This window comes from Ruditapes philippinarum, unplaced genomic scaffold, assembly GCF_026571515.1.
Source record: "Ruditapes philippinarum isolate M1 unplaced genomic scaffold, ASM2657151v2 ctg3578_1_1_1_1, whole genome shotgun sequence".
NCBI lineage: Eukaryota > Metazoa > Mollusca > Bivalvia > Venerida > Veneridae > Ruditapes > Ruditapes philippinarum.
The window spans coordinates 22,811-49,354 of NW_026863673.1; the positions used below are offsets into that span (position 1 = coordinate 22,811).

General features: G+C 32.3%; 2 protein-coding genes across 3 annotated transcripts; one reads left to right on the plus strand and one right to left on the minus strand.

Moving 5' to 3' along the window:
• Positions 1-451: 451 nt before the first annotated feature.
• Positions 452-21,740, minus strand: LOC132722943 (zinc finger CCHC domain-containing protein 9-like). Its single transcript, XM_060707567.1, has 5 exons — positions 21,594-21,740; positions 18,037-18,582; positions 17,246-17,390; positions 16,052-16,216; positions 452-655 (listed from the first exon to the last, which is right to left on the minus strand). The coding sequence occupies exons 2-5, from the start codon at positions 18,562-18,564 to the stop codon at positions 522-524; spliced, it is 972 nt and encodes a 323-aa protein (XP_060563550.1). The 5' UTR covers positions 18,565-18,582; positions 21,594-21,740; the 3' UTR covers positions 452-521.
• Positions 21,741-21,747: 7 nt separating this feature from the next.
• On the plus strand, positions 21,748-25,543 carry LOC132722944 (perlucin-like). 2 transcript variants are annotated; one of them, XM_060707569.1, is made up of 5 exons: positions 21,748-21,817; positions 23,022-23,110; positions 23,994-24,084; positions 24,327-24,564; positions 25,398-25,543. In XM_060707569.1, exons 1-5 carry the CDS (start codon positions 21,805-21,807, stop codon positions 25,423-25,425), a joined length of 459 nt encoding a protein of 152 aa, XP_060563552.1. In that variant the 5' UTR covers positions 21,748-21,804; the 3' UTR covers positions 25,426-25,543. The 2 variants fall into 2 exon arrangements, with proteins under 2 accessions (XP_060563552.1, XP_060563551.1); XM_060707568.1 differs by lacking the exon at positions 21,748-21,817 and adding an exon at positions 22,179-22,335.
• Positions 25,544-26,544: the final 1,001 nt, after the last annotated feature.

Genomic DNA, 26,544 nt, shown 5'->3' on the forward strand with positions numbered 1-26,544 from the left:
GCACTTCATCTCATTAAAGGTAATATTTCTGCCAAAAAAAATCTTTTTTTTTTCTATCAGTCTGAAAAGATACAGTGCAAGCAAAAAAGTTTGAAATTGATACAAAATGACTGTGACCTTGACCTTAGTAAGATCAAACCTGTGCTGTGCACATCTTATTATGGTTAACATTTCTGCTAATAAGTTTTAATTTCCCTTCCACCGGTTCAAGATACAGACCAAACGCCTGCTAACAGACAGTTGGACAGACAACCAGGTGCATAATATAATATGCTTAAATATTTTTGGGCTGTAAAAAATGGAAGTTTGATCAGTCTACTTAACATATTCAGCATGTAAAGCATAAGGTTAAGATATTTTTCCACTAAGGGTAGAAACAAAGTTATCTGCTGTCCAACTTACTGGTCAACAGAGATTTATAAATGAGGGATATTTGAATCAGCAATATGCATCAATTATATACAATTTATTTTTTCTACTATAATATCATATATAATAAGCCAACGAAAAATTAAGTTTCCTTAAAATTTGACCACTTTCGCTTTCTTCTTGGCCTTCAATTTTGGCTCTGATTTTTCATCAATCATTTCATCTGTGTTATCGAGGTCAACACTTTTGTTACCGTCCAGTCTCTCTAATGTAATGCTTCCAATACCTGGAAATATAGAACAGAAGTAAAACTACAATACTTTCAATATCTTGAACAAGAGGGCCATGATGGCCCTGAAGTCGCTCACCTGTATATAGGCCCCCGGAGCGGGGCCAGTTTAAACCCCAGGGCTTTTATTTGAACAAACTTGGTAGACACCCATTAGAAGATGTTTCATGCTAAACATCTAAGGTTCAGCTGGTCAAGTTTTTTCTTTACACATATAGTTAAAAACAATGACACACCTGGGGCAGGGCCAGTTTTGATCCAAGGGCTTTTATTTGAACAATCTTTGTAGACACTTACTAGAAAATGTTTCATGCTTAATATCTAAACTCTAGCTATTCGGGTTTTTTCAAAGAAGATTTTATAAGTTTTTGCTATACATATATAAGAAAAATCAATGTCCCCCGGGGCGGGGCCAATTTTGATCCCAGGGCTTTTATTTGAAAAAACTTTGTAGACACTAACTAGAAGATGCTTCGTGTTTAATATCTAAACTCTAGCTATTTGAGTTTTTTCAAAGAAGATTTTTTAAGTTTTTGTTATACACATATAAGGAAAATGAATGACCCCCGGGGCGGGCCAATTTTGACCCCAGGGCTTTTATTACAACAAACTTGGTAGACACTCACTAGAAGATGTTTCATGCTTAGTATCTAAACTCTAGCTATTTGGTTTTTTTCAAAGAAGATTTTTTAAGTTTTTGTTATACACATATAAGGAAAATCAATGACCCCCGGGGCGGGCCAATTTTGACCCCAGGGCTCTTATTTGAACAAACTTGGTAGACATCCATTAGAACATGTTTCATGCTAAATATCTTAGCTCTAGCTCTTTGGGTTCTTTAAAAGAAGATTTTTTAAGTTTTTACTATATGCATATAGGGAAAATCAATGACCCCCTGGGGCGGGGCCAATTTTGACCCCAGGGCTTTTATTTGAACAAACTTGGTAGACACCCATTAGAGGATGTTTCATGCTAAATATCTTAGCTCTAGCTCTTTGGGTTCTTTAAAAGAAGATTTTTTAAGTTTTTACTATATGCATATAGGGAAAATCAATGACCCCCTGGGGCGGGGCCAATTTTGACCCCAGGGCTTTTATTTGAACAAACTTGGTAGACACCCATTAGAGGATGTTTCATGCTAAATATCTTAGCTCTAGCTCTTTGGGTTCTTTAAAAGAAGATTTTTTAAGTTTTTACTATATGCATATAGGGAAAATCAATGACCCCCTGGGGCGGGGCCAATTTTGACCCCAGGGCTTTTATTTGAACAAACTTGGTAGACACTCACTAGAAGATGTTTCATGCCAAATATCTAAGCTCTAGCTCTTTGGGGTTTTTAGAAGAAGATATTTAAAGTTTTTTCTTTTGGTTGCCATGGCAACCAGAGTTCTGCATGGAATTAAATTCTTTGAACAATTTTCAAAGGTGACCACCAAAGGAACATTCCTGTGAAGTTTGGATGAAATTGGCTTAGTGGTTTATGAGGAGATGTCATTTAAAGTAAAAGTTTACGGACGACGGACAGACGGACGTCGGATGAAAAGCGATCACAAAAGCTCACTCTGTCACTTTGTGACAGGTGAGCTAAAAATAGAACAAACGCCATACTGCAATAATTCCAATACCTTGAAAAATAGAACAAAACAATACTTTCATAATTCCACAACCTGGAAAAATATAACAAAAACCATACTGCAATACTTCCAATACTAGAAATATATAACAAAAGCCATACTGCAATATTTCCAATACCTGAAAAAAATACAACAAAAGCAATACTTTCTTAATTCCACAACCTGGAAAAAGAACAAAAGCCATACTGCAATACCTCCAATATATGGGAAAATAGAACAAAATCTATACTGTAATACTTCCAATATCTAGAAAAATAGAACAAAAGAGATACTGCAATACTTCCAATACCTGTAAACAGAAAACAAAAGCCATACAGCGATACTTTTAATACCTGGAAAAATAGAACAAAAGTCATACTGCAATACTTCCAATACCTGGAAAATTTTAACAAAGTTATACTGAAATACATTCAATATCTGGGAAAATATAACTTAAGCCATACTTTGACAATACCACTACCTGTGGAAAATTAGAAAAACTTATACTGCAATACTTCCAATACCTGGAAAAATAGAACAAGAACCTGCGACTATATGTTCCCCTGAAATTTTTCAAGGAACATAACAAAAGAATTAATAAATTACTGTCAACAGGTTATAAATACAAGAGCGATCAGTAATCACATGTGTCGCCTCATGATGGCCAATTTCATGTTGGGACAAATTTTGTGACAAGACGGACAGACAGACGGACAGTGCACAACTAGACTTGGTACTGATCATTCCTGTAAAGTTTGGATAAAATTGCACCAGTAGTTTATGAGGAGTAGTCCGGACAAGCTTTTGCGTATCTGGCAACACACAGAAAAAAAACACCTTTTAATCAAAGGGCCATTACTCAGCCAAAAATCATTCAACCGGAAAACCCGTGCAATATGCGCAAGAACTTGAGCTACAGATCAATCCTGTAAAGTGTCATTGAAATTGCATTAGTGGTATAAGAGAAGTAGTCCGGACAAACTTTAAAAATAAAAATTATTAAAGGGCCATAACTCAAACAAAAATCATTGAACCGGAAAATGCTGACAATATGCACAACTAGATTTGGTACTGATCATTCCTCTAAAGTTTGGATGAAATTGCACCTGTAGTTTATGAGGAGTAGTCCGGACAAGCTTTTGTGTATCTGGCAACACACAGAAAAAGAAACCTTTTTATCAAAGGGACATAACTCGGCCAAAAATCATTCAACCGGAAACCCTTGCAATATGCGCAAGGACTTGAGCTACAGATCAATCCTGTAAAGTTTCATTGAAATTGCATTAGTGGTATAAGAGAAGTAGTCCGGACAAACTTTAAAATTAAAAATTATTAAAGGGCCATAACTCTGACAAAAATCATTGAACCGGAAAATGCTGACAATATGCACAACTAGACTTGGTACTGATCATTCCTATAAAGTTTGGATGAAATTGCACCAGTAGTTTATGAGGAGTAGTCCGGACAAGTTTTGTGACGGACGGACAGACGGACAGACAGACGGACAGACAGACGACGGAGAAGTGATCCATATATGTCGCCACTACTCCGTAGAGGCGACACAAAAAAAAGTTATACTGCAATACTTCCAATACCTGAACAAATAGAACAAAAGTCATACTGCAATACTTCCAATACCTGGAAGAATAGAACAAAAGCAATACTGCAATACTTCCAATACCTGGAAAAAAAGAGAATCAAAGGCAACTGTCAGACGGGTGACGTTAATTTTCTTAAGACTTACTTTTCTTATATTTAGTTTTGCTGAATTAAAGTAATAAAATAATAGTGTAAACATATAACTTGCAGACAGAACTAAATGTCAGACAAGAGAGGTGGTCTCCTATAAGGTATGAACATAGTAACACTAAGGACTAGATGGAAAGTGATTAAGGTCAGCTACTCATTACCAAAGATACGGTAAAGAAACTTATACAAGATAAAGGATCCAATAAAAGATCCATTTATCTAGGTAAACAGGAAATTTCCACACTGTTTTATTGTGTTGTCATATCTGAATGACAATGGTTATGCTTTTTTATTCCCAATCAGACAAGTTTTACTATGGACTTAACTTGGCTAAATTGATGTGCAGAAATTGATGTAAAAGTACAATGTTTTGTTTAGGGTATAATTTAAGTTGATATTGCTGGTATTGATAGCTTGGACCATATCATTAGAAAAAATGTAGCTTTGCAAGAATAGAAGTTATAACTTGTATTCTCTGACTGTTCTGATTTTTCACAGTTTTGTCTTACCTTTTATCTTCTTGCATTAATCAGTACAGATAAGAGTGTGGTGATATGAATCTTTGCAGCATTGTTTCTCCCCCTTACATTAAGTGACATCGAATAACACTGTAAAGCGTCTCCAGCTCTACCTTCTTGTTCCATGCATTTTCCTAGAAGATTTAGAGCTGTTTCCCGATGTCCAAGGTTTGGTTCCTCTTTTATGGTTCTAATAAGTTTGAAGAGAGCAGCTTGTTTCTGGTCATGTCTCCCTAAATGGCTGTAAACTTTGTATTGTAGAAAGTAAAGGTAAGGGAGGGAATCCACCATAGCACAATCCATCCATCTGTTGTCATCTTCTGTACGAAACATTCTGTCCTCTTGTGTAGATCTAAACATTTCATATCTGAATTCAGTCGGTACACAGTGAATTTCACAACGCATAAAACTAACGCAAAATGCTGTTGCATATCGTATGGCGTCTTCATTTTGATTGTCACATAATTCACAGAATCCTGGTCTATATAGTTCCTTCTTAAAAAGATGACAAGAACAGACAGGCTCAACAATTTGTACATCATATCTTCTTTCAATCTCACTGAGTACTAGGTCAGCTTTTTGTATTTCTTGTACACAGTATAAGATTGAAGCTAGTTTCAGTTTACTTGATGCAACATCTGTATTCAGACCAAGTGAGATGAGTTTGAGGGCATCTGCAGATACAGTGTTGTATTGATAGATGTTTAGGGAAGCCAGTACAGTTCCAAGTGTTGTACAATACAATGGTAACAGAAGAAGACTGGCTGTCTTATCCAATCCTTCATGTTGAAAGTTGAATATCTTTGATACATAGTTCTTTATTTTTTCTACAGCTTCATGAGGACTACTGTCTTTAAGAAGATTATAAGTTTCTTTTGGTGTGTCAGCTATAGATATAGCCAGATTATATAATAGTTTTGCTGAAATGTAATCACTTGACTTGAATGGAAATAAGTTATAAAACTTGATATGAAGCCTGGAACCAAGAGCATCACATTTTATGCCAAGTAGTGCATCACCTTCACTGCTGATTATATTGTTAAGAATTTCCAGGATATATGGTTTGACTGCAGGTGAAATTTCCCCCCTCATTAAATTGTTCTCAGGTATGATAAAATGTGGACACTTTTCATTAATGATATTGTTGTACAAGAGATATAAACACAGTGTTAGACAAGAAAGTATGTTATTTTCTCTCCAGATGTTAGAACGTGTATTGGATATACAGTGGAAAAGTACAGTTTTACACATGTAACTTGTAATAACACCTTTAAACAATGGATTAATAAATGTTTTTAAAATCATTTTCATTAGGACATAACAGCGAATCTGTGTAATATTCAGGTTGAACATTAAACACCTTTCTGCTAAAGATGTTGATATTCTCCATTCAAGTTGCTCATGTTCACTGCCTTTACATCCAACACCAACAACAAAGCATCCAGTTCTGCTGCAATATTGTTTCATTTCAGCAGATGGCCATTGACCTTCACCTTGTTGATTCAACCATTGTATAGCTTGTCGCGGCCATTTTTTACAATATAGAGCTATCACATTATCTATATCAGAGTAGCCTGGTTGTCCTTGTTGTACACCTGCTGGTCCATGTATTTCTCTGTCTATATTATATAAGATACTAGAGAATTTTTTAAAAGTAATTTTCCTGTTCTGTCCTTGTATAAGTATTGATTAGATTCACCATCAAGAGGAAGAGGAGCATCAAGTCTCAGCATTTGAAGTAAACAATATCCAGGAGATACAGAATTATCTTGAATCATCAAATGATTATATACACCAGGTATCCAGTCACTCCAGTCTTGTATCACAGGCAATGCTTTACAACAAAAAAGTTGATCTGTGTCTGAATTCATTCCTATTGTTGTTGTACCTTCTGATTGACTCCCAAAAATGTATGTTAAAAATTTTCTATCAAGTAGTTGGTGATTTATATTTTCTATTGATTCTCTCAGAAGCCATGTTCTTCTCCTTTTCATCACTATTCTCTCATCAACACCTATATCAGCCAGAACCTCTGATAACTTCATTGACACAGTCTCGGTGTAATTTGGTACTTGATACATTCTGAAAATATCATTAATGTTCTAAAATATTATAAAGTTACTGACATATTTAATTTCTTTATTTGTAATTTCCTTATCTATGATCACCACAATCAGATATTGTTTATTGTTAAATTGTAAAATTTTCCTTTATAGAAAATTTAATTACAATAAGTTTTTAACATCATCCTCATCAATTTTTATTATTTTTAAAAAAAAGTTTACATAAATTTTGTGTTATAGAAATTGATTTACACTGTTTACTTTTTAAAATAACCTATGAAATGAAAATTTTAATCCGATACATAATTCTAATTTTAGTCAACACTTGTCAGTAGTGTAGAGTAATCAATAAACAATTTTAATCAATACTGTTGAATAACAATTAAATTGTTACCTCTTGTTTATATCTGCAGCAGATTTAAGATATGCAGTCACTAGATTTTCAATATTTTAAAGAAAAACAAAACATTTCAGAAATTTCAAGTTGCTTAACAACAATAAGTGTATTGGGTTTTCTAAATTTATTTTTAACTTCCTCTTTCTCTTTCAATCTTAAGAAAATAACTCTGTTGAGCAACTTGTATTTAATATCTGACAGTTGTTATCTCATTTTGTTGAAAACTGACTGACACCATATTTGGACAAGATAAGATAAAGATCAACTGTTCTAGATTCGTGCTTCATGTATACTTCATGTATGTTAAAGGGACTCCACTAAAGATATTTTGTAATGTCTGGATAGGAAATAATTTTTCGAGATTTATAATGTTCCATTTGATGTATGCCTAGACAAATAAGTTCTGTACCAAAAATCAGATCATTGGCTAAGACTGTTTTTCCAGAATTCCAGATTAATTATTCTTATTCCAAAAAATGACCCAGAATAGTTGATGTGATGTAAGTATTACCTTTTTGTTTATATCTACAGCAGATGTCACTAGATTTTCAATATTCTAAAGAACAACAAAGTATTTCAGAATTTTCAACAATGACAATATTGGGTTTTCTTGATTTATTTTTAACTTCAATCTTAAGAAGATAACTGCGTTGAGCATTTATTTCAAATCTGACATTTGTTGTCTCCCTTTGTGAAAGAAAACTGATTTACAAGATATATGGACAAGACAAAGATCAACTTAAATAGATTCATGCTTCATATATGTTAAAGGGTCTCCACTGAGGTTTTTTGTCATGCCGCGACTGGAACTATTTTTTTTATGTTTGAATGTAGTTCATTATCCCTCATGTACAGACTCAATCAAACCGAGTCTGCAATTTCAATGTAATTTTGTTGTGATTAATGCTTCTGAGGGATCACTTTGTTTCCAGAATTTTGTTTAGACCATTGACTTTTGCTCTGATCAGATCATTGGCTCAGTCTGTTTTTCTAGAATTCCAGAATAATTACTTTATTACTGAACAAGAGCGATCAGTAATCACATGTGTCGCCTCATGATGGCCAATTTCATGTTGGGACAAATTTTGTGACAGACAGACGGACAGTGCACAACTAGACTTGGTACTGATCATTCCTGTAAAGTTTGGATAAAATTGCACCAGTAGTTTATGAGGAGTAGTCCGGACAAGCTTTTGCGTATCTGGCAACACACAGAAAAAAAGACCTTTTTATCAAAGGGCCATAACTCGGCCAAAAATCATTCAACCGGAAAACCCGTGCAATATGCGCAAGGACTTGAGCTACAGATCAATCCTGTAAAGTTTCATTGAAATTGCATTAGTGGTATAAGAGAAGTAGTCCGGACAATCTTTAAAAATAAAAATTATTAAAGAGCCATAACTCTGACAAAAATCATTGAACCAGAAAATGCTGACAATATGCACAACTAGACTTGGTACTTATCATTCCTGTAAAGTTTGGATGAAATTGCACCAGTAGTTTATGAGGAGTAGTCCGGACAAGCTTTTGTGTATCTGGCAACGACAGAAAAAAACACCTTTTTGTCAAAGGGCCATAACTCGGCCAAAAATCATTCAACCGGAAAACCCGTGCAATATGCGCAAGGACTTGAGCTACAGATCAATCCTGTAAAGTTTCATTGAAATTGCATTAGTGATATAAGAGAAGTAGTCCGGACAAACTTTAAAATTAAAAATTATTAAAGGGCCATAACTCTGACAAAAATCACTGAACCGGAAAATGCTGACAATATGCACAACTAGACTTGGTACTGATCATTCCTGTAAAGTTTGGATGAAATTGCACCAGTAGTTTATGAGCAGTAGTCCGGACAAGTTTTGTGACGGACGGACGGACAGACGGACAGACAGACGACGGAGAAGTGATCCCTATATGTCGCCACTACTCCATAGAGGCGACACAAAAATGACCCAAAATCTTTACTAGTGATGTTTCTACGCTTTTTCCCTCAAAACGAGCTAAGATCTAGAATAGAACAAAAATATGATTTTTCATTCATATTGAGAACAGTAATTTATTTTTTATTCTTTTGTATATCTTCCTGTTTAAAGAGCTTAATTTGATCTATGTAAGGTCTTTATTTTATATGCTTTTTAATGCATTAGTTTAAATAAAAGTTTATTCAGTTTTGTAATTCAAATTCTATTTATTCATTCTAAATCTTGTTTTGTAAGTCCTTACCTACAGGTATTCTACTACAGGAATCCACCAATCACTTTGTGAAATGAATTATTATTTTCTTTTTTGTTTGTATTACAATTGTTAATAAAATAAGCTTTGGTAAATATGAAAGATAGAAAAGTAAAGCTATGCATAAAGGCGCACATGTCAATGTAATAATGAAACAGAGAAAGGATAAAATCATTAAGTTATCAATTTTAAACACATTAAACAGTCTGTTAATTTGTTAAATAAATCATTTGTTTTAATAAAGTCTGATGGAAGGTTGAAAGATACCCATTTACTGCTTTGACACAACTCAATTTTTACAAGATATTGTGTAGACTATTTGAGACTTTTTTCACTTTTAAAAAAACATTTTAGTTTTCTTTCTACTAGATTTTGAATTCCATCCAAGTACCAACATTATTGGGATTACTATATATTAAATAGATACTGGGAATTATTAATGTTAATATACATGTACATCTGTAAATATGATGAGACTGTATAATATTTATATATACTTACAGAGTCACAGTTATGTTTTTATTCTTGTCCCCCAACAAGAGTTCATAAGTCCATCTGTCTGTTTGTTACACTTTAAGTTCCGGTCCAAAACTAAGTCATTTATCAAAGGAATTTGAAATTACTTGAGACAAAATTTGTTATGATAAGACAATGTGTAATGCGCTAGAAAAAGAACAACAAAAGTGATACTGCGATACTTCCAATACCTGAACAAAAATAGAACAAAAGCCATACTGGGATACTTCCTATATCTGAAAAAAGAACAAATGTGATACTGCAATACTTCCAATATCTGAAAAAATAGAACAAATGTCAGACTGCGATACTTCAAATACATGGAAAATGGAATAAAAGATATACTGTGATACTTCCAATACCTGAAAAATAGAAGAAAAGCCATACTGCGATACTTCCAATATTTCCAACCTAGATATTATTATATAACAAAAGAGATACAGCAATATTTTCTATACCTAAAAATATAAAACAAACGTACTGCAAGTAGTTTGAAGTCAACAACCTTAAGCACTCAGGGAACTGATGTCCCTTAGGACTTCTTAAATCAACTTCTTTTAATAATGTTTTGAAATACGCAAAGTACAGAACATTCGAGTGAAACTTTTAATAAATTGAAAGTTTTGCACAGGACAGCACTAAATTTTTTTTTTTTTTTTCATTTATTATGTTCTTTCATATATGAATTACAAAAAACATTCCAGTTAACATACTGTTGTTACATGTATTCAACATAATATATTCCATTATAATAATTATTCAATTCTAACAATAATGTAAAACATACACACAAAACAATCTCACACAGATACATACACAAATACACATACACATACTCACACATATGCACACACGCACACTTGCATATACACATACATACACAGGCACTCACAAACCGCTCTCACGCACAAAAAAATGTTTTTGTCCCTTTTTATATAGTGATTTATACAAATCTTATTAGTTTTTTATAGATATGGTTTTTACATTGTTTTACAATTGATTTAATCCACAATTCTTATATTACAGAGGATATTCCATTTTGTCTTATGCGCTTCCAATTTATCTTTAGATAAAGCAATTTGTTCTTCTATTTGTATTCTACTGTATAACATTTTTCTAAATATTTCAAAACTTGGTGTATATTTTTGATATTTTGTCTTAAAAATGTAATATTTCATTAGAATGAGAATGAAATTAATCATGTTACTATGCAGATTAATTTTAAGTTCTCCAAAGAATAATATTTCTTTTGAAAGATTAAACATAATTCCAATTGAGTTTAGCCATGTGTGTAGCATTGACAAAATAGTTTGTATTTTCGTACATTCCCAGAAGAGGTGGTCAATATTTTCAATGCTATTATGACAAAAATCGCACAAATTTGTGTCAGACAGTTTGCATTTGAAGAGAAAAGTATTAGTCGGTATAATTCTATGGAGGAATTTATACTGGAAATTTCTTAATGTGACATCTAATGTGCTCTTATAAGGCAGTTGATATATCTTTTTCCAGTCAATATGCTTTTGTATATTTTCTTCCCATTTAGTTTCATTACTTTTTTTCCCTTGACATTTTCCGTTTTTCATTTGCAAATCATATAAAAGTTTATTCACAGATTTGGATTGTGTAACATTTTGTATAAAAGGTTGCGAGGAAACAGTGTTAATTTCAGCATTTTTTAACTTGTTGATAAGAGTGTCAGATATATTTCCAATAAGCATATAATATTTTAAGAAATCTGTATTATTGATGTCATACAAATATTTAAATTCTTCGAAATTATAAAACTTTCCTGTTCTGTAATCATATAAGTGTTGTACGAATTTAATCTTTAATAAACCAGTTTTCATAAAATACAAGTTTACCATCTATTTTTATATCTGAGTTATTCCAAATAATGTCTTTATAAGAGATATTTTTTGTTAAGTCTGTACTTTTTATTTCAATCCATGCATTTAGCATATTATTTATAAAACTTTTGTGTGGAAATAGATTATCAGCATCTTGTTTTGAAATGTTACATTCAAAAATAAGTTCATTTCCATACTTTAATAATTTATTCTTAACAAATAATTTCCATAAGCTATGATTTTCTTTATCTAAGTATCTTTTGATCCAACTTGCTTTTAACGATTTTAAAAAATATGATATGTCTGTAAGTTTAAGTCCCCCATTCTCAAAATTTTGCTTTATAATATTTCGTTTAATTTTGTCTGGTTTTCCTTCCCAAATGAAATGAAATATTGCATTTTCAATTTCCTTGATTTTTGATTCTGGCGGGTTTTCTAACACCGCAAAAGGATATATTATTTTTGGTAGTGCAAATGTCTTGATAACAGTTACCTTACCCATCAAAGTTAATTTTCTATGTTGCCATTGTTTCAAGCAGTTGTAGAAATCCTCAAGTTTTGGTTCAAGATTAGTTTTTAATATATTTGTGTTATCTGTTGAAAAAGTAACTCCTAATGTTTTTGCTGATTCTGATGACCATTTAAAATTGTATTTTTTACAATAAATTGTATTTGTATTACGAAGTGATCCAATTCTTAATATTGTTGATTTTCTAGTATTCAGATTAAGACCTGATATAAGACTAAAATTTTTTAAGACATAGACGAGCCGTTCAAAAGACATTTGTGTACCATCATTTATAAAAGATGCATCATCAGCAAAAAAAGTTTGTTTAATTTCTTTTCCTTCAATATATATTCCCTTGATATCGCGATCATTTTCTATGTAATTTGACAATATTTCAAGACATATAATAAATAAGGACGAAGATAAAGGACATCCTTGTCTCACACCTCTCTCTATATTAAAAGTTTCTGAAAAATGGCCGTTATTGACTATTATACTAGTAATATTCGTGTAAAAGAGTTTCACCCACTGAATTAAATCATTTCCAAAATTAAATTTTCTCAATGCAGATGTAATAAAATTGTGGCTAAGACTATCAAATGCCTTTTCAAAATCAGCAAAAAATAACAAACCTGGTTTATTTCTTTCTTTTAATAGTTCGATAACTTCAAAAATAAGTCTAACGTTTTCCCCAATGTATCTGTTTTTCATAAATCCAGATTGATTAAAGCTTATGATCGAAGGTAAAATTTTTTTTAATCGGTTAGAAATTGTTTTTGTGGCAATTTTATAGTCAACATTTAATAAACTTATTGGTCTCCAGTTGGATAAATTTGTGAGATCCTTGTCTGGTTTTGGTATAAGTGATATAATTCCTTGTCTTTGAAGTGTAGTTAAGTTACCTATTACAAAAGAATGATTAATTGATTTTATGAAATATTCTTTTAAGTCGTCCCAAAACATTTTATAAAACTCTACTGTCAAGCCATCAGAGCCTGGGCTTTTATCGTTTTGCATTTCTTTTAAAGCTATATTTATTTCATGTGCATTTAAAATTCCTTCACAACTGTCTTTCTTCTTCAGTTAAAGTTTTTATATATATATTTAAAAAATCTATTTCTGGAGCTTCAGAATATTTTATTTTGTACAAATCTTCATAGAATAGTCTTTCTTCACAAAGAATTTCTTCTCTGTCAGTTATTTCTTTTGTTTCTTTAATAAGTTTATGTAAAATTTTCTTTTCAGCATGTTTTTTCTCGAGATTTGCGAAGTATTTACTGTTTTTTTCATTGTGCTCAATATGAATAGCTTTTGCCCTTAATATTTGACCATTTATTTTTTTATCATACAATATTTCTAAGTCCAATTTTTTTGATTTTAGCTCTTCATTGACTCTATCATCTGTTTGAACTGACAGTTTGTTTTCGAGTTTTTGAATGTCGTTTATTAGATTATGTTCTTTGTTTTTTTCTTTTTTCTTTTTATTGCTTGCATACTTTATTGTTTCATTACGTATTCCGCCTTTTATTATTTCCCATAATGTGTTAGGGTTACTGTTTTTATTAATTTCTACCAACATTTTAATTGTATTTTTCACTACCGTCTGATATTCTTTATCTGTCAATATTGAATTATTCAGTTTAAAATAGCCTGGTCCCTTTTCCATCACTTTATTATCAATGAAAAGTTTTACTAATGAATGGTCGGTTTTATATCCCGGAGTAATTATTGATTTTGTAATTATATTAGTGAGGTTCTCTGATATAAGAAAGTAGTCTAGTCGACAGAATATGCATGGTTTACCATTTGAACGCCACGTATATTGCCTTTTATCGGGATGGTGTATTCGCCAAATATCGACTAATTTACATGAGACTATTAATGATTTTATATTTTCTCTACATTTTTTATGAGTATCATATCGTCCATTTTTTTTATCTATTTTTGTATCTATTACTGTATTAAAATCGCCACCGGCGATTATGTTTTTATCATTATTCTGTAAAAGAAATGTTTCTAATGTTGCAATTAAACTGATATTATCATCATTAGGACCATATATATTTAATAAAGTAAATTCTCTTTCGTTTATAGTTATAATGTCAATTGATATTAATCTACCAATGATTAACTCATTTGTATTTACTATTTTTATGTTACTATCTTTTTTTATAAGAATTGCTACTCCTTCCTTATTTGTTTTATTTCCACTAAAATATGATTCACCTTTCCATTCTTTTTTCCAGATTTCGGAATGATAATTATTAGAATGTGTTACTTGCAACATATATATAGAACATGGTTGAGAGTCTAACCATTCAAAAAGTTGTTGTCTTTTTTGTTTATTTCCTAATCCTCTAACATTTAATGACGAAATTACCGTTTCCATTGAAAATGTAGATATGAATATCTTCCAAAATGCGTTTTTAAACCATACCATAAAATATTGATACTAATTTCACTTGTCATTAAGTGGACAAAAATAAACAAGTCGAAATTAAAAGGTACAAAAAAATACCTGAACAAAAATAGAACAAAAGCCATACTGGGATACTTCCTATATCTGAAAAAAGAACAAATGTGATACTGCAATACTTCCAATATCTGAAAAAATAGAACAAATGTCAGACTGCGATACTTCAAATACATGGAAAATGGAATAAAAGATATACTGTGATACTTCCAATAACTGAAAAATAGAAGAAAAGCCATACTGCCATACTTCCAATATTTCCAACCTCGAAATATATATATATATATAACAAAAGAGATACTGCAATATTTTATATACTTAGAATTATAGAACAAACGTACTGCAAGTAGTTTGAAGTCAACAACCTTAAGCACTCGGGGAACTGATGTCCCTTAGGACTTCTTAAATCAACTTCTTTTAATAATGTTTTGAAATACGCAAAGTACAGAACATTCGAGTGAAACTTTTAATAAATTGAAAGTTTTGCACAGGACAGCACTAATTTTACAAGTAATGCACAAGGGGAATAACTCCTTAACACTTAAGTAAGTAACAGTTGTTTCCCTTCTTTGAGAGGACTGAAACTGAACATTTTACTAATTTAAAAATAATATCAGTGTTTGAAAGCGATATTATCACGGATTTGAATATATCATTCAACAGTTTGTTTTGGGTTTTACGTCACATCGACACAGTATAGGTCATATCGCGACGTTCCAGCTTTACTGGTGGAGGAAGACCTCAGGTGCCCTTCCGTGCATTATTTCAGGCACGAACGGGCACCTGAGTAGAACCACCGACATTCCGTAAGCTAGCTGGATAGCTTCCTCACATGAAAGAATCCAAAGTCCCTGTCGGGATTCGAACCCACAGCGGTGAGGGGCAAGTGGTTTGAAGTCAGCGACCTTAACCACTCGGCCACGGACGCCCCCATATCATTCGACATGATCACGTGCCTGATATTGAGCTAAAATTGGGCCCGATTTGTTTCTATGCTTATTTTCAGTGCGTCACATTTTTAATAGGGAAAATGCGGGTTTTGGCAATAACCACAACATATCACCTTATGTTATGGAGCTTAAGTAAATGCATTTGGAAGGATTCAAACATGATGCGGACACTTATATGTCATTCTGACACCGTCTTTTTTAATATCTCTAAGAGCATGATTTAATCACTTAAGTGCAGTATCAGGTTAATTCTCATAAAAAGTTAACAGAAGTTAACCCGTTACTGCATTAAGGATATAATTGTGAATATATTCTATTTACTACTCCCAATATTAACAAGCAATTTATCAATTCAAAATTCTTGATGGACTGTTTTGAAAGACAAATACATTGAGTATTTCAGGATTGTTTGAAAATAATAATTTTATTTTAACTTTGCAACATCAAAAGGCCAACAACACTCCCAGGAAATACAACTATTATAAAAGTACAAAAAATCATGATATAAAACTTAGATAGTGTACCTTGTTGTCGTTGATACTCGGGACAGTCTCGTTGAAGATGTTCGACAGATCCACACTCCTTACAGCAACCTCCATTAGGGTACAAGCCACGAGGATTGTCCGGACATTTCTGTGACAGATGACCAAGTTCTCCACATATGAAACACTTAGCGTAAGGAAATTCTCCTGCAACATAATATTGTAATTTAAAACTTTTGTTATCATTCTTAATAACTAACATTAACTGCACAAAATGTCTTAAAACAGACCATTATCCAGCTAAACATTTTTATTTAGGCAACAAAAGGGAGTGGTTACGATTGCAAGACATGGTCGCCAAAGAAATAATGTATTGAACTTCATCTTACAGGTGCTCCCCTTTCTAGGTTGGATAGTTGACTAGTTGCCACCCAACATTTACAATGTGTGATATTCTGTGATTAAAACACGCACAAAAGAGAAACATAATTACTAGATTTTAAAGATACATAACACAAATACAGATATAATTGAGCCGTGTCACGACAAAACCAACATAATGGGTTTGCGACCAGCATGGATCCAGACCAGCCTGCGCATCCGCGCAGTCTGATCAGGATCCATGCTGTTCGCTATCAGTTTCTCTACTTGTAATAGGGTTTGTAAGCAAACAGCATGGATCCTGATCAGACTGCGCGGATGCGCAGGCTGGTCTGGATCCATGCTGGTCGCAAACCCATTATGTTGGTTTTGTTGTGACGCGGCTCAATTATGCTTATTAGTATTTACATGTGATCAACAAAAAAAATCGGTAAACCGTTACATTCAACTTTTATTTTTTATTTTACAATAATAAGCTATCAAATTAGTTCAAAATTTAGCTTGTCATTATATAAAGCTGCATGCTTCCATATAAACCAAAATATTCAAAGAAATTAAAACAAAGAAAAAAGTACTGACACTTTAAGAAAAGTAAAAAAAAATCATGATAAAAGTCATGATTTCCATGTTATAAGCGAGAAGAACTGTTTTGCATTTTTATTTTTGCATATTTTACCTCTTTTTACATGGGTTGTAAGTTAAAAGTGCTTTTTGCAATTTGAAAAATATTTTCTTTGTTTACTTCACAATATTTTACTTTTTAATACATTTTCAAAATGTTCATGAAAATTAGCATGAATCTAGAGGCATTTAAGCAATATCTTCATTTAGATGGGCTTACAAAAACAATCGTACCTGGAGCCAATTTAACATGACATCCTTTGACAGTATGTTCAGTTGAGCCACATTTAAAACATATATCGGTTCCCTGTTCGACATCTTTCTGTATTTCTGGGCATTCTGACAGCTTGTGACCCGATTCTCTGCAGTTATAACAGTGCTGTCGACAGAAAATGTTTTAATTATTACAACCGTAGAATAAGCTGAATAAGAATCACTTGTATATATATCTACTTGCTCATTTCATTTTTTTTACTTATGTACCTAAACTGGCATGGGTTGCGGGAAGGGAAACATAAAAGAAAATTTTAACGTTGGCTATCTTTAGTCGAATATAGTGAGCATACTTAGTTTACAGTCTGACAAGTAATTGGTAAAAAATAATACTAAGGTCAACATGTTTTATATGCATGCAATATACAGTACAATATTACTCAAATTTACCATTTTTGTCACAATATTTCTATTACTAAGTTACTAATGAACTAATACTCAAATTTACAACTTTTGTCAGAATATTTCTATTACTAAGTTACTAACAATTTATTACTATGATCCAGGTATATTGGTGATTTTCTGTTGGCATAAAGAGTGCTCTGCTAGATACATTGTAATCACTTCATTTGTGCAAAATATAAATTTCAGTTTGAGATTGTTAATGGTCTTTTGCTTTAAGCAGGTAATTTTTTTTCATGGGGAAGTTATTTTATAATTGGGCAAAAATATATATAAACTGAGGAATGAAATAGTTGAAATTCAAAAATCGTGTAATGAAAGGATTTATCTATTTACGTATACTTTCTTACCAATTTAGACTGGGCATCATCTTGCCGTTTGTTTCGACGGTGTTCACTCCTTTTTGCTTTCCAATCATCTTTATTCTTTTCCACAAATTTTATGAATTTTTTATTCTTTGGGCCCTTCTGTTGTGGTTTTGGGCAATTAAAGGACTTGTGGCCTTTCTGCTTACAGTTATAACACTGCACGTCCAAGTGTTTCCCGTCTCCTTGTTCAGGGCATTCCGACACTTTGTGCCCTTTCTTATGACAATTGTAACATTCCATTTCACTTGGATTCCTTCGTACTTGTCCCTTTGAAAACTTGCCCTTTTGACCTTTGTGTTTTGGTTTCTGAAAGGTTTTGTCATTTTTTACACCTTTCAGTGGACTTTTCTTCGGACTGATTGGACTGGTTTTATCGTTAGAAGTGTCATTCTTAACATGACCTGTTTCACCTGAAGGTTGATCAGTATTACCATCTGTTTTCATGGCACTCCATTGTGTCGCATCAAGAGTGCGTTTGTTGTTTTGACCGAAACGCGCAAATCTTGTCATGTTGGTATGGTATCACTGCTGAAGTAAAAACACAGAAAAACACATTAAAGGGACTCAACTTTTTTTTCGAAATGAAGTTATTGTAGTAGAAATATTTTTTGGAAATTCACTGAATCTGAAGCAAATGAAAACATAGGCTATTGATGTTGAATGTCATTGAAAGTGCTGAAACAGCAAAAAAGAGGTTTCAGCCCAAAAACCAAATCAACACCATTGCAAAAATTGGCCCCAAGGCGTTTTGGTCCTTTTCCGTGTGACACATCAGCCGTTTTATGACATTTGAAAATAAATGTACATACTTAAATTTTAAAATTGTTGAAAAAAAATAAAAAAGTATCTTGACTGATGACACAAACAATTTAGCCACTTTAATCCTTAATTAATAATTCATTATCTAATGATCTCTTAATTTAACTATTAATATACATTGATTTTTTTCAAGGTGTTAAAACGTTCATCTTTACTGAATATTAAAGACAACATTTGATGCACATATCAATAACTGATAAAATTATCAGCAGTATGTGCTACTTCTTTACAGGATAAGTTAAGAAATAAATTTTTAAAGAAACAACACTAACAGAAACAAAATATATTTCTTGATAACAAATGTTAGTGTGTGTACTATATGCTTTTTTTATAAATTTATTTTCAGTTTGTTTTGATTACCTTTTTTTCTACTATTTTAGCTTCATTCTATTACAAAATCATAATTAAATTAATTAATCAATTAATTTTTTTATTCATATACTGAAATGTTAAAACGGATAAAGGCAAGACTTATTCTGCACAAGAGATCATAAACGGGGCCGATTTGGTAAATCACACAAAATGTCCAGGGCTGAAACTTCTTGGAAGTTGAAATTACTTGAAATCCTGAAAGATACCTACAAAAAAGTACATTGTCCTGGATTAGACCACTATTCCAGGATAGACCTATAGTTCCAAAACACATTGTTAACTTAAGTCCTATCTGTGTTAAAATGTTAAACAGTTACAAGATTTCAATTAACAATTTACATGGGTGGATCATCCAATAATGTTCATTTACAAGTTTTTACTATCACTCGCACCATTTACTAACATATCCGACTTGCACTATTACTGCCTGATACACTTGTGGGAGGGGTTGGCAGAACAGACAGACAGATAGATGTCAGTGTAAAAAATATCCCAAATTTTGTGTTTTGAGTCAAACCTTGTGATGCATGGGAAACTTTATTAGTCCCTAACAGACTATCATTCTTCTCACTGAGGGCCTTAGCTTAAGATCTTCAGCGTACCCATTTATATACTATGACATGTATATTCAAAAAGATATTGAACTAGAAATGTGTCCATAGGACACGGGTGCCCCCACCGCGCCACTGTTCTGTCAATCTTTTTACTAATTCAAGGGAAATAACTCTACAAATACTGAATAATCCACAAGCGAAACCCCAGGTGTAAATCTAAATATGCTGAGCAACCTGCCCATAAGGTTTAATGACTATGTCAAATCCTTTTTGAGTAACTTGCGACACAAGTTGAAAATTGCAAAAATTTTCTAAGTGAAAGGCAATAACTCTAAAAATACTAAATAAATCCAGACAAAAATACCTGGTGCACAACTGCACATGCTGATCAATATTCCTGTAAAGTTACATGACTTTAGGTCAAATACTTTTTGAGTTACATGCGACACATGTTGAAAATTGAAAAATTTTACTAAGTCAAGGGCAATAACTCTGAAAACACTATAAATATCCAGACGAAAATACGAAGGTGAACAACTGCACATGCTGATCAACCTTCCTGTAAAGTTTCATGACTCTAGGTCAAATACTTTTTGAGTTACATGCGACACAAGTTGAAAATTGCAAAATTTTACTAAGTCAAGGACAATAACTCTGAAAAGACTAAAAATATCCAGACGAAAATACCCAGGTGCACAACTTCACATGCTGATCAACATTCCTGTAAAGTTTCATGACTCTAGGTCAAATACTTTTTGAGTTTCATGCGACACAAGTTGAAAATTGAAAAATTTTACTAAGTCAAGGGCAATAACTGTGAAAATACTAAAAATATCCAGAAGAAAATACCCAGGTGCACAACTTCACATGCTGATCAACATTCCTGTAAAGTTTCATGACTCTAGGTCAAATTCTTTTTGAGTTATGTGCGACACATAAGTGAACGGACGGACGGGCGGACGGAAGGAAGGACGGATGGACAGACAGACAAGGGTAAATCTAAATGCCCGCCACTAACGTGGGGGCACAAAAAGGTGATTTACTGACTTCTGCATTCAATAAAATCATATTTAAGTAATAAATAAAAACGTTATCTTGAATAAAAATATTGAAATCATGTCAACAAAGATGTTCTAAATATAGTACACGACTCTGTTCTAATCCGTTCCCGCGATTGACGTCATACGAGGTCTCGCGTGGCACCTTAATGTCATGGCCAACTGTAGTCGGCGTAATTGATGTTTTACAGTTAAAAAAGCAATTTTAATGACGGTTTAAATATCTTGATACTTTAATTGGTATAGAACAATGTTAAAATAATTGTTTTATTGTAAAATGCACAAGAATTGATTGGGTCAAGTGTATTTGCATGTGAAAAATAAGGTTAAATCAACTTATCTTATTCTGGTTAGGTTTCGTAAGAGGTCTTATCCAAAACTTTAATGCTGCATCAGATGAAAAACAAAAATATTCAGTAGATGCTTATAAAGTTTTGGAAGCCAGAATTATGAGGGCATTCAGTTTTATCACAGGAACTTGTAATTCTATCAAATAACCAATATTTATGATAATATCCAAATATACCCCCTATATACTATAAATAAACACATTTTTTTATAGTATATAGTGGTTTTTTTGCATATTATTATCGTTAATATTGATAGAATTTCAAGTTCCTGTGGTTTAAATTTATTAAATTTTGACACCTTTTTTTGTAATTTTCTGACTAGAATTACATCGATAGTCCTCTGCTCACAAAATAAATTTGGGACATGAATAGGATAATATACTCACTTTTCTATGTTATAGATAGTTAAATAAGGTACACTTTTCAGTTTCTTTTAGTTTACAAATAAATAAAACAACACGCTTGATTGTTGTTGTTGTTCGTGTTTCCTGATCACTAGACGCTTGCAAAATTTATATCGACATCTCGGACCACATACTTTTCGTACCAGATGTGTCGGAAGAGATATTAAGCCATTTCGGACCTCAATTTGGCACAATGCAACTAGATTGTTAATTTTTTTCCGATTCATTAGTTTCATGCATTTGAGGAAATAAATTTTGCGTTGAAAACTATTTTAGGATTTATATTATGATCTGGCAAAATTTTAACTCATTTCAAATTCTTGTTCAAAGCACAGTAATTAAATATAGCCGTTTCCTATAATTATATATATATATTTTTATAAGAGATGAGGGATATTTTTTATATTAACGCTTATGTTTTAACATCAAATGTCTGCGTTATTATTATTTATTTACTTTTATATATACCTTTTTTATTTTTATAATGAAAGGAATTGTTTTTAAAAGTCATTACATTTGGCCCGTTATAATTAGTGCAGGCCTTATCTTTTCAGGTCAAATATAACAATGGTCGAATTGATAAGATCGAGATTTTGCCATAAATAAACATCACTCGATCTTGACTCATAACGTACAAATAGTACTGTCTTATCACTGAAAAATAAATCCTACATGATGGAATTAAGTTCATATGTTGTATTTATATTTCTTATTGTAGCTGAAGGTAAGTTTTGGTCATAATAATTTATGGAATGATGGCGGCTCTTGGCATAGATTTGTTTGGTTTCTTAAAAAACGTATTTGTCAGAATTTATTTGCACGTGAACTTTGTGTGTACACATGTACGTAGAATGACTTATGTGTACATAAAAGGAAATATAAAAATATATTTTCCACGACAAAAAATAATGATTTTTTATTTTATTTTATTATAATTATTATTATTATTTTATTATTGTTATTTTTAAATAGTCAAACTAAGTGTGTATTAAATTACGGTAACATGTACCTGCATGGTGTATATGCCGACTTAGGAAACACATGTATTAATTCGTGTTTTGATACTAAAATCAATAGAATATAAGCCTGAAAGAACAATATACTGTTCAATTTAGGACTGACAACAGTGTAAAGATGAGCAGTTGTAACATTATTTTTTATACAATGTACTTCAATATACATCTTAATCTATATATATTTTTCTTTGGTAATATTCGGATTCTCACTACCATTGTAATGGTCATTAATGTAAATGTACGTGATTAGTGCTCCATTAATCGATATTAAAACACTGATTTGCATTCTTTACCACAAACCTTACTCCATATATAAGTAAAATATTGAGAAAAAAAACTTGTATCATTTATTGTTTTATTTCTTTGAAGGTTTTTTTATTTTTTTTATTTTTAGTGAGTGGAACCTGTTTGGACGGGTTTGAACACCATGATTCCCATTGCTACAAGGTGGCAGCACTGGAAGCTAGCTGGATGGAAGCCAAGGTTCGTCACACCGGCTTTTTAAAAGTCATGTAGCGAAAAGGAAGTCAAAGTAAATTAAGCTTAACGTGTCAGCCTAAAATCCCATAATTGCATGTGTATACACGTTAATTTAGGAAATAACTGAGTTAAAGTTAGTCACACATATTTCTATTTATATTAATATTGACATTTCACTTGTCACATTATATCAGTAAAGTGAATGTGAGTTTAAATTCATGCAATGCCAAAAAGCTGTGGGAAGAGACAGCAGTTCAGTTACAAGAGAGCAATGAATATTAACATATGTTTACATAGAACTTACATAAATTCATTTTTTTTTTATAAAAAAAAATCTTGAGCATAAATATACAGTGTATGTCAGGAATCATTTCATTAAAATATGCATGGCAAGAGCTTCATCACTGTTTATATATATCTATAGATAACACTCTATCAAGAAAAACAGTTATTCAGGCACTTACGTATACAAGTGTTAAAATTTGTGGAGAAAAAATGCACTTGTGTATCAATATACTTCTCAAAATCCGAAAAGAGGTCCGTTGAGAATAGCAAAAACTTACAAAAATGTTAGATTTGTTAATGTAGACTAAGTCTGTTGTTAGAGAGACAATCCAAAACGCAAAGTCTCACATGCCTACTTGTTGGTAAAAAACATTATGCTTGTTGGTAAAAAACATTATAAATGCTTGTTGGTAAATTAGTCTGTACCCCAGCGTACTTCTAATAGTACAGGACCAGGTAATCCCAGGCTAGTTGGTAAAAATACCAACACGTGCATTTTTAACCTACATGTAAATATTTAAGGAAGAGCTTAGCTTTGGGTCTTTTATTTGATGTCCTTTTGAAACAATTTGTGCACTGTTTTTCTTTATCTTTTCATCAGATGTATTGTCGTCTGTTAGGGAGTGACCTCGCAATCATAGATGACGAAGCAGAGGAAATAGTTGTCGAAGGAATGTTGGCTAAGTTGCATGGTAAGATTTTTATCTGCTTCCATTTAAACATCGATCAGTATATAAAAAGAATTGGGCGATCTTTTTATATTTTAGGCAGATTAATATTTTATCCTAAACATTTTTCCAATATCAACTGTTAGTCAATCACCGTTATAGCAGCAAATTCAGCTCAACTTGACAATTATAAGGAAATGAGCGTAATGCTATTTTAACATTGTACACTCAATAATCTTTACTAAAATAATCAAATTATTTTGTAGGTTCACACATTGACGAAGACTATTGGATAGCTGGAACTGATATCATCAACGAAAACTCGTGGCGATGGATGACAACTGATGGAAGTAGTGTCCCAATTACCTACACCAAATGGGCAGCTGGTAGGCCTGATAATTTGGGTGGGAACGAAAACTGTTTGGCAATCCATTACCACAAAGGGCGTACTAATTGGAACGATTACATTTGCAATGCACTTCATAGTTTCATATGCGAAACACCGTAAGACCATTGCTATTCTCATCATAATTCAGGGTCGTGAAAGCCTTTTCAATACTCAGAACATCTTAGGCATTTACGTATACATTCAAAGTAAACTCAATGAAAAGTATAAAACCACTGAGCATGCAATATATGGAAACACAATGAGTACATTAAATTACAGACTCGCCTTTTTATTGAGTCTATTGAAAAGGTGACATCTCTAAAGCCCAATCTGTACCGTTTACATTGTAAGCGTTACTCTTATTAGATATAGATAATACTTTCATAATCATTGATTAACCTTAATTACTGACAATGGTATATATATTCAAAAACACTTTTAAGAAAACGAACCGTTTGTGAGCTATAGCTTTTTGATACATAAAATGCTTATAAAGCTTTCATGTAAGGAAGGTATATGTTATTTTTAACATCAGTGTTGCCAAATACTTCTGTGGCAAAAATTTGCTGCGTATACAAGTTACTGCGGATTTACAGACACACGCACATTCACTTTTTGCCAAAAACATATAAAAATTTTGAAAATTATTATAAAATAAACATGAACACAATCACGAGATCTTTTCTCTACTACGTACGTACTGTTGACACACAAAATATGAAAAACAAGATCAACAAGGAAAGGCGGCGTTCAATGAACGCAACCCCCATATGACCCAGCAACAAGAACCAATGGCAAGGAGCCCAGGCGGACCCCAAACATAAAAAGGACAGGGCAACGACACGTTAATCATTAAATGATAAATAATTTGTAACTGATTAGGAATTCAAAGAAAAACTCACCTTTTATTGTAAACCAAACACTATGCATTTCCTTTCGTATGTTTCAGATATAACATTGAACAGATCGTTGGATAAAGACAACATCGTGAAGAATTCTTGATGATGATTCAAAGAAGAAACATGATAATCTAATTACATTGTAGTATCTTATATGTATGTACATAAATGATTAAATAACCTATACTTTCTTTTATTCGTTTATTTATTTTTTTTTTCATGTATATTAATTAAACATAAGACACACACCGTCGGGTACCCACGTTTGATAAATGTAACATAACACGTTTGTTTGTTTTTTTAATTGGGTTTTACGTCACAACGACCACAGACGCTTGGGGTTTGGAGCTCAAAACGCCTTTAAAATCCAAATAAAATGCATATTTGTCAGGACATGTACTGATCATATATATCAAAAAATCTTAATATATGCCGTTTTGAAAAAAAATCATATTTCAAAAAATTATTATAGATGTTGAAATATGATTTTTTTTCAAAACGGCATATATTAAGATTTTTCGATATATATGATCAGTACATGTCCTGGGATTGACAAATATGCATTTTATTTGGATTTTAAAGGCGTTTTGAGCTCCAAACCCCAAGCGTCTGTGACAACGACACAGTATAGGTCATATGCCGACTTTTCAGCTTTACTGGTGGAGGAAGACCCCAGATGCCCCTCCGTGTATGATTTCAGGCACGAACGGGGGCACCTGTGTAGAACCACCGTAAGCTACATTGTAGCTGGATAGCTTCCTCACATGAAAGAAACCAAAGTCCTTGTCGGGATTCGAACCCACAGCGGTGAGGAGCAAGTGGTTTTAAGTTTGTCTTTTTTCCTCATTGAAATGGTCACTGAAAACTTATTATGCAATTATATATTGACCTGGATGGCCTAAAATTGGCAACATCAATTAGGTAATTTGACTTCAGATTAATTAAATGAATGAACTCTATTTTAGACAAAATTAATGAAGAATTGCAGTCAGAGGTAAAACGGTAACATTCCAAACTAAATATGTTTTGAAATTTAAGACAGCATAATATGAGGAAGAATTTCATTCACTTTAAGTGAAACTTTAAATTTTTACTTAGAGAAAACGTAGAAGAAAAATAAACAAAAACAAAATAACTATGCATTTGTAATAGGATGGGTATTTACGGTAATCTAACTTAACAGTTAATCTATAAGTT